The sequence below is a fragment of the Pollachius pollachius genome, assembly GCF_949987615.1.
Source record: "Pollachius pollachius genome assembly, chromosome: 15".
Classification (NCBI taxonomy): domain Eukaryota; kingdom Metazoa; phylum Chordata; class Actinopteri; order Gadiformes; family Gadidae; genus Pollachius; species Pollachius pollachius.
Window position 1 is genome coordinate 2,631,690 of NC_136948.1, and position 8,933 is coordinate 2,640,622.

Genomic DNA, 8,933 nt, shown 5'->3' on the forward strand with positions numbered 1-8,933 from the left:
ATGTGGCTGTTTGAGCATGGAAAACATGAAATTAATGTATGTTGGTTCAATTAACATACCGTACATAGGTTATGAATCTGGATGATTTTTTTGGTAGTGGGCATCCCCCAAATGCACCAGAATACAGGAAATCCTATCTACCAAATTCAAAATTTTGTAGCTTCTCTCAGCTTACATTTATTTGAAGTGCGCAGTCATGTGGCCCTCTGATGGTTATGATGAAAAATGTGGCCCTCTTTATCATGAAAGTTGCCGATCCCTGGTCTGAACTGAGAACATAATGGGAATAAAAACAATTCTTTAAAGGTGACTTATTATACCACCAATTACAATTAGGGTATTTAGCAGACGCTTTTATCCAAAGCGACTTACGGTATCGGTTAATACACACGTTGACACAACGACGGCAGAGTCAACCATGCAAGGCGACAGCCAGCTCGTCAGGGTTAAGTGTCTTGCTCGGGGACACATCAACACTCAGCTAGGAGGAGCTGGGGGTCGACCTAGCAACCTTTCGGTTACAAGACAACCGCTCTACCTCCTGAGCTAAGCTGAACACCCCCCGCCACCAAGTCAGTCTAGCAAACATCTAGGCAGACACGCCCACTTGTGATGTCAGAAGAGGCACATTTTCAAAACGGCTAATCACTCACACCTGGTGGTATAATATGTCACCTTTAAATTAAAAACAGCTTGTCATGAGGGGACCTGAACCGTGATCTCTGGTGATCAGATCTGTTAGAGTGCCCTCTCCAATGTGCTGCAGAGCTGAGCATTGGGACATTGCCAGAAGTAATATTGAGGCAAAACAATAACGAAATATGTATGAACGTGTAACCACTGACCGACACCAGTAGGGGGCATCCATGGCAACCCTATACTAACCTGTATCCATGACTACACTACTACCAACCCGTATCCATGACAACGCTCCTACTAGCATCGGAGGTCACAGATGTTTAGCATTAGCGAGTGAAGCCAGCCCAATAAAAAGGAGCCGCGTTCTTCGATCATAAAACCAAACGGATGCACTTTATTAAGCAAAATATCATTCAGGAACAGCCGCCAAACCCAAGGGCCTTAAACAATACAAAGATAGAGTTCCACATTATAGTTTCCCATGGCAAAAAAATAGATATTTTTTAAATTCTCAACTCCAGCATTGTTTTGTAAAGCGTTTCTTTGCCGTCACCGGGGACCCGGGGCGTTGTGGGTAATACATTCAAACCTCCTAACTTCATAAATATGTACAAAGATCTTCTTTCCTCACATCTCATTGGTTCAAGTGAGTGTTGCGCTGAGCCATGCGGAGGGGGGGGGATGGCACAGCACACGGCCCCCACACAGGAAGCAGACCCATGGCTGAGAGGACTACTTCCTGCTGGTCGTGTTTTTGGTGGGCGTGGGCAGCAGAGGATCAATCCCCACATGCTAATGGCAACACACACACACACACACACACACACACACACACACACACACACACACACACACACACACACACACACACACACACACACCCCCCCTCTCAGGCCTCGTCGGCGGACTCCCCCCTCCTCCTCATGTAGAGGGCCGAGGTGAAGCTGTGGAAGTCCGGCACCCAGCGGTTGTCGTGGAGACCCACGTTGCAGCCGGGCGCGTCCTTGCGGGTGCCGTGGCAACACATCCAGTGTCCCGGGCCGTAGGGCAGCGCCTGGCAGTAGGGCTTGTGGTGCCAGCGGCACAGCGACACGTCGCCGCGGCGATACCGCCGCTTGCACTGCTTGCAGGGGTCGTCGCGGTAACGCGGGTCGCCCACCCAGCGGGAGTCGGCGGGCCGCACGCCGTAGGCGTCCATCAGCGAGGAGAAGTGGCGGCAGCAGCACTTGAGCGCGGCCAGGCTGTGGGTGGGGAGCAGCGACAGGATGTGCAGGAGGAGGTGCTGCGGGAGGAGCAGCAGGGCGGACTGCGGCTCCAGGAGGAGCTGCAGCTGGAAGCGCGCCTCCAGGAAGTCCTGGGAGGCGCCGGCCTCCTGCTCTGCTCCTCCTCCTCCTCCTCCTCCTCCACAGGAGTCGGGGCTGGGGAGGAGCGGCAGGGAGGTGGGAGGAGGAGGAGGAGGAGGAGGTGCCCGCGACGACCCGCTCCCTCTGTCGGCTGGCTCTCCTCGGGGCCGGGCGGAGGAGGAGGTCTGGACCAGCGGCGGGGAGAAGAACAGCTTCCCTGGCTGCTCCTCCTCCTCCTGCTCCTCCTCCTGCTCCTCCTCCTCCCCACAGCTCAGGGTCTGGGGGTCCTGGGGTGGGACCCGGGGTCTTTGGACCTCCAGCTGGACCTCCGAACCAGACCCCGGGGCCGGCGTGGGCGTGGGCGAGGAGGAGGAGGAGGAGAAGGAGGAGGAGGAGGAGGAGGAGTGGGTCAACAGCACGCGGCCCACCCCCCTCAGGAGCCTCCGGCCGGGCCCCGACGGACCCTTCACACACTCCGACTCCAGCCGGGCCACCAGGTCCCAGACTCGCACCGCCTCCAGCCTCACCCCCCGCCCCTCCCCCCCCGTCCCGGGGGGGGAGGGGCGGGGGGTGAGGCTGGAGGAGCTCCGCTGGAGGGAGAGCAGCGGGGCGGAGGCCATCCGCTGCTCCAGGGAGGCCACCATCTCGCCCACCGACACCGCCTCCTCCTCCGGCTCCGGCTCCCCTCCTCCCCCCGCCGGCGGGAGGCCCCGCCCGGCGGAGCGTCGCGGCCGCTTGGCCGAGCGGCTCTCCCTCTCCCAGCCCCCCTTCGCCTTCAGCCCCCCCCCGCCCGTGAGGCCGAAGGCCTCCTCCGGGTCCTCGGAGCCCGGAGGAGCCGGCGGCGGCGGCGGCGGCGGCGGCGGCGAGGAGGCGAACACGGCGATCTTCTCCCGGACGTAGCCGGGCCGCACCACGCTCCACGCCTCCTCCTGGTCGTCGCGGCAACGCGCCGGGGGCGCGGGGCCGCGGGACGAGGGCTTGCCGTCGCCGCGGCGATGCGGCGTGTTGCCGGACAGGACGCTCAGGGGGTGGCGGGTCCCCCCGCCCGGGTTGCCACGGTTACAGGCGGCGGCGGCGGCCGCCGCCGCCGCGCGGAGGGCCTCCCCCTGCTGGGCCCTCCTGGGGGAGCGCTGGGGGGGGGGGTAGGCCTGCAGGTGCATCCTGCCGACAGAGGGGCTCATCAGCTTAGGTGGTGGGGTGGGGTGAGACAGGGTAGGCTAGGGTAGGGTGAGACAGGGCAGGGTAAGACAGGTTATGGTGGGGTAAGACAGGGTACATCAATGGGGTGAGACAGGGTACGGTAGGGTGAGACAGGGTATGGTAGGGTGAGGCAGGGTATGGTAGGGTGAGACAGGGTATGTGGGGTAAGACAGGGTAGGGTGAGACAGGGCAGGGTAAGACAGGTTATGGTGGGGTAAGACAGGGTACATCAATGGGGTGAGACAGAGTACGGTAGGGTGAGACAGGGTATGGTAGGGTGAGACAGGGTATGTGGGGTAAGACAGGGTAGGGTGAGACAGGGTACGGTGGGGTAAGACAGGGTAGGGTGAGCCAGGTTACGTATGCTACAGTAGATGACCTCACCAGATGGTCTACTATACAGCTGCACGACTGAGAACAAAGTGCTGGGAGGAGCCTACCTCCAGACAGGCTGACGATTGGCTGGCGCTAAGGTCGTCTGGGGTCGTAGCTTGTCACATCACAGTCTCGTCACACTCTGACTGGGGGAGGAGGAGGAGGAGGAGGAGGAGGAGGAGGAGGAGGAGGTCAAACATCGAGTGGGTCTTGGCCGTAGAACACAGCGGCTTTCACTAGAAGAATGTAGGACCGCATCTTCATAGTGTGCATATGTGCGGACATGTGATAGGGCAGGCTGTGGTCGTTTACATTTACATTTAGGGCATTCGGCAGACGCTTTTATCCAAAGCACCTTACAATAAAACATATGTCATAAGAAAGTGAAACAATGCCAAGCACGAACAATATCTAGGTCAACCCATTCCCTGTGCACAACAAAGATAGATAGGATAAGATGCACAACTGAGTACTATAAAAGTATGATTGAGTATGATTCAGTGCCAGGGCGTCCAACATACAATAAGTAGGAGGGGTGGGAGGGACTGGCTTCTGCGGAAGCCGGTGAGCCACTCTGCTGTCCTGACATCAGCAGGGAGCTCGCTGATGTACCTAGCAAGAGCAGGTCAAGGTAAGGCAGGCCCACTAGGCTAGCCACACACATCTACGCTACAGCTGGAGGGCTCATCTCTGGGCCCCTGGGGGACGGCCCTGCTCTGCATAACAAAAGTCAGGTTGCAAAAAAGGTTCTGGTCCTGTAGGGGTCGGAGGGAAGCAGCTCTCGGGACACAGCGAGCCATCACTAATCGCTCACCGCCCACCACCCACCACCGGGATGGCTGATCTCTGCCTGCAGCCAAACCCAGCTCACCATTCATGGCTGCCACTAAGGGGACTAGGAGCTGGGATGAGAACCGGAAGCCCTCTGAGTCAGCAAATCAATCGCTGAGGACCTGTCTGTCATCATGGGAGAGAGGCATTTCCTGGAACAGTTGAGGACCTGTCTGTCATCATGGGAGAGAGACATGTCCTGGAACAGAAAGGACCTGTCTGTCATCATGAGAGAGAGACATGTCCTGGAACAGCCGAGGACCTGTCTGTCATCATGAGAGAGAGTCTTGTCCTGGAACAGTTGAGGACCTGTCTGTCATCATGAGAGAGAGTCTTGTCCTGGAACAGTTGAGGACCTGTCTGTCATCATGGGAGAGAGACATGTCCTGGAACAGAAAGGACCTGTCTGTCATCATGAGAGAGAGACATGTCCTGGAACAGTTGAGGACCTGTCTGTCATCATGAGAGAGAGACATGTCCTGGAACAGAAAGGACCTGTCTGTCATCATGAGAGAGAGACATGTCCTGGAACAGCCGAGGACCTGTCTGTCATCATGAGAGAGAGTCTTGTCCTGGAACAGTTGAGGACCTGTCTGTCATCATGAGAGAGAGTCTTGTCCTGGAACAGTTGAGGACCTGTCTGTCATCATGGGAGAGAGACATGTCCTGGAACAGAAAGGACCTATCTGTCATCATGAGAGAGAGACATGTCCTGGAACAGTTGAGGACCTGTCTGTCATCATGAGAGAGACATGTCCTGGAACAGTTGAGGACCTGTCTGTCATCATGAGAGAGAGACATGTCCTGGAACAGCCGAGGACCTGTCTGTCATCATGAGAGAGACATGTCCTGGAACAGTTGAGGACCTGTCTGTCATCATGGGAGAGAGACATGTCCTGGAACAGCCGAGGACCTGTCTGTCATAATGGGAGAGAGACATGTCCTGGAACAGCCGAGGACCTGTCTGTCATCATGAGAGAGAGACATGTCCTGGAACAGTTGAGTACCTGTCTGTCATCATGAGAGAGAGACATGTCCTGGAACAGCCGAGGACCTGTCTGTCATCATGAGAGAGAGACATGTCCTGGAACAGCTGAGGACCTGTCTGTCATTATGGGAGAGAGACATGTCCTGGACCAGCCAAGGACCTGTCTGTCATCATGAGAGAGAGACATGTCCTGGAACAGAAAGGACCTGTCTGTCCTCATGGAAGAGAGACAGGTCCTGGAACAGAAAGGACCTGTCTGTCATCATGGGAGAGAGACATGTCCTGGAACAGAAAGGACCCGTCTGTCCTCATGGGAGAGAGACATGTCCTGGAACAGAAAGGACCGGTCTGTCCTCATGGGAGAGAGACATGTCCTGGAACAGAAAGGACCCGTCTGTCCTCATGGAAGAGAGACAGGTCCTGGAACAGAAAGGACCGGTCTGTCATCATGGGAGAGAGACATGTCCTGGAACAGAAAGGACCGGTCTGTCCTCATGGAAGAGAGACAGGTCCTGGAACAGAAAGGACCTGTCTGTCATCATCGGAGAGAGACAGGTCCTGGAACAGTTAATGACCTGCCTGTCACGAGAAGCGAAGCTAACCAGCTAACTATGTCCCATCAAGAAGCTACCAACTGCTACATAGCCAACAACACATACAGGTAACCGAGTGGTGGTTCCGTGAGGACAGTAGAACAGCTGTAGAACCGCCGTAGGACAGCTCTGTAGAACACCTTAGAACAGCTCTGTAGAAACACCTTAGGACAGCCCTTAGAACACATTAGGACAGCTCTAGGACACCTTAGGATCGCACTGTAGAACACGTTAGAACAGCCCTGTAGAACTCCTTAGGACAGCTCTGTATAACACCTTGGAACAGCTTTGGGACACGTTCACATCATGAATAAGCCATGTTAACATGGTAGGTGTTGTGTGACGTTAGACCAGTACACCAGTAAACAGTAAAAGGGGCCAAGGGGCGACACTGACCTGGAGCCTCGATCAGAAGAGCACGTCCCCGCGGCTCGACGAGAGATCGATCGGTTGACGCCGTTGTCGAGGTGCGTGAACACTCCTCCTGAATCTATAGGGTCGTTCTCATGTTCGCCCCCCAGCCCTTTAATGCGGGCGAACTTCCCTGACTGAGCTTGTTTGCCCGAGACGTGACGTCGCGACGCTCAGCCCAACGTCTTGACGTCACGCCGCAGGTTTCGCTGAACGCGCGCGCGACCCGAACGGCACGCCCATGCACGGAGCATGACGCGCGCTGTGGCCGCGCCCAAACGCCCGCGGCCGCGAGTTCTGAGTTTCCTAGAACATCTGAAGAATGTTGTTCTCCGCCATTCCTCAATATCCCAACCTGTCGTGTACTTATCCAATATTTCTGAACAAGTCAACTTATTTCATTCCATTCTTGCTAACTTGTTTGGTGGAGAAGTGCAAACCAAACAGGAAGTGTAGTAGATAGAGTAAATAGGTAAACAAATAGGTAAAATCAACAGTAAATAAACAAACGCGGGAGAAATGGTGGAGTTGTTAGCATACACGTAGTAGCCTATACTTATGTATTCTTCTATACTATTATTGATAAATAATGATTATATCATACCATAATTGATTCAGTGAGTCGCAATACATTACAATGAGGTACAAAATATTGTTAATAGTATATAAACTATAAAATCAATATTAACCAATACAAATACATTAATTCTCAATGTCACAATATCATTTTTATCTTAAAGAAATATAAGAAGTTTATTTCGAAGAATCCCAGTTAATAAAAAAAATCCATAAGAAATGATCTATGAAGTAAGAAACAACCAGAAAAAAAATCCCCTAAAGATATCTGAAGGATGTTTAAACATCCTTCAGATATCTTTAGGGGATTTTTTCTTATTTTTAAATTCAAGATGTGATCATCTTGCTCTTAAAATACTTTTACCATTTACTTTTATGTGTAAGTGAGTTTGAATTTAGTTATGAAGTAGTTAGGTATTCACAGTGTGTCTGTTGATACCTATTGTTATATAATTAAATCATAACTTTATTATAGGTGTAACTCGATAGCTTAGGTCCGGAGATATGATGTTTGATGGTAAGAACCGATTTTGTATGTTTTGTACCACTGCATGGGTGTTCAAAACCAGTTCTGAAATTCAGCCCAAGCTATTGTCATTCAAACATGGCCTTATATTTGTTTGATCATGGATCTTGCCTACCTTTGCGCAATGAACAGAAGAGACATTGGATCATTTAACAGCTTTTAATGTTCCTATTTTGTAAGTGGCACTGAATAAAAGCATCTGCTAAATGGCTTTATGTGAATGTAAAATATTTCAAAAATCTGTATCAGTAATGAGATGCATGGTTGAGTCTGGAGATATCTATTGGGTTTAATAATCTCTTTATTGTCGGACTACATTTAATATTTCAATCTCCATGCTCTCACTACACCCCATCAATCTATTTATATAAAATACATTTTCAGTTTTCAACCAACAACCATTAGAAGATTATTCATAAACAACCTAACGTGAGCAACAACAATAAGGCAGTATCATGTGATAGCAAAGCACGTTCTCATTGGTCCTTTGTATCCACCGACCCCGAAGCGGTCGGGAAGGGGCTTCAGGGCAGGCGGTCGATGAGCACGGAGGTGAGGATGACGTCATTGTAGATGGACAGCAGGTTGATGGAGCGCAGGTCCTTGACGCGGTGATGGAACTCCAGGAGGTGGGAGCCGTTGACGGCGACTCTGTACGCCGTACTGGTGCAGAGAACCTTCATCTGCCAGGAGAACCGGGGGGGGTTAGTACCGCTCAGGTCCTGGTCGCCGCCTAACCCCTAGGGCTGGGCGTCGGTACTCCACCCCTTTAAAGGTGTCGACCGAAACAACCCAGTACAGAGTAGCAGCGAAACTTCTGCGTTCAATCGATAACTCCATTCTATACGTTTTGTATCCAGATCTAGTAAAATAAAAGAAACTATCTGTATGGTGCTCGCAGCCAATCGCCACAAGCGTTCCTTCGATTTAATGTGTGATTAGATTACAGTCTCAAAGGGCTTCACAGGCCAAATATTTATCACACGATATTGTACAAATGTATTTGTGTATCAGTTGGTATCAGTAAAACTTTAAGGGTACTGCTATTGGTATAGGTATCGTCCTTTTCCCAACGATACCCAGCCCTACCAACCCCTACCTGGTCATTAATGACCTGTTGGTACTGTCTCACCCCTACCTGCTCCTTAATGACCTGTCTCACTACTGTCTCACCCCTACCTGCTCCTTAATGACCTGTCTCTGTACTGTCTAACCCCTACCTGCTCCTTAATGACCTGTCTCTGTACTGTCTAACCCCTACCTGCTCCTTAATGACCTGTCTCTGTACTGTCTAACCCCTACCTGCTCCTTAATGACCTGTCTCTACTGTCTAACCCCTACCTGGTCATTAATGACCTGTCTCTACTGTCCAACCCCTATCTGCTCCTTAATGACCTGTCTCACTACTGTCTAACCCCTACCTGGTCCTTATTGACCTGTCTCTACTGTCT

General features: G+C 52.3%; 2 protein-coding genes across 3 annotated transcripts in view; both read right to left on the reverse strand.

Annotated features, from left to right (window-relative positions):
- Window positions 1-1,033: 1,033 nt before the first annotated feature.
- On the reverse strand, window positions 1,034-6,537 carry fbxo34 (F-box protein 34). 2 transcript variants are annotated; one of them, XM_079752552.1, is made up of 3 exons: window positions 6,366-6,537; window positions 3,623-3,699; window positions 1,034-3,143 (listed from the first exon to the last, which is right to left on the reverse strand). In XM_079752552.1, the coding sequence occupies exon 3, from the start codon at window positions 3,140-3,142 to the stop codon at window positions 1,529-1,531; it is 1,614 nt and encodes a 537-aa protein (XP_079608678.1). In that variant the 5' UTR covers window position 3,143; window positions 3,623-3,699; window positions 6,366-6,537; the 3' UTR covers window positions 1,034-1,528. The 2 variants fall into 2 exon arrangements, with proteins under 2 accessions (XP_079608678.1, XP_079608677.1); XM_079752551.1 differs by having other exon boundaries at window positions 3,623-3,703.
- Window positions 6,538-7,622: 1,085 nt separating this feature from the next.
- lgals3b (lectin, galactoside binding soluble 3b) overlaps window positions 7,623-8,933 on the reverse strand; it is a 5,956-nt gene continuing 4,645 nt past the window's right edge. Inside the window, 1 exon segment of the mRNA XM_079752554.1 lies at window positions 7,623-8,165. Coding sequence (XP_079608680.1) covers window positions 8,007-8,165 — 159 coding nt within the window. The 3' untranslated portion in view covers window positions 7,623-8,006.

Excerpts from the sequence above, each read along its gene's own strand:
- fbxo34 (XM_079752552.1), bottom strand. The coding sequence starts at position 3,142 with ATGCACCTGCAGGCCTACCCCCCCCCCCAGCGCTCCCCCAGGAGGGCC.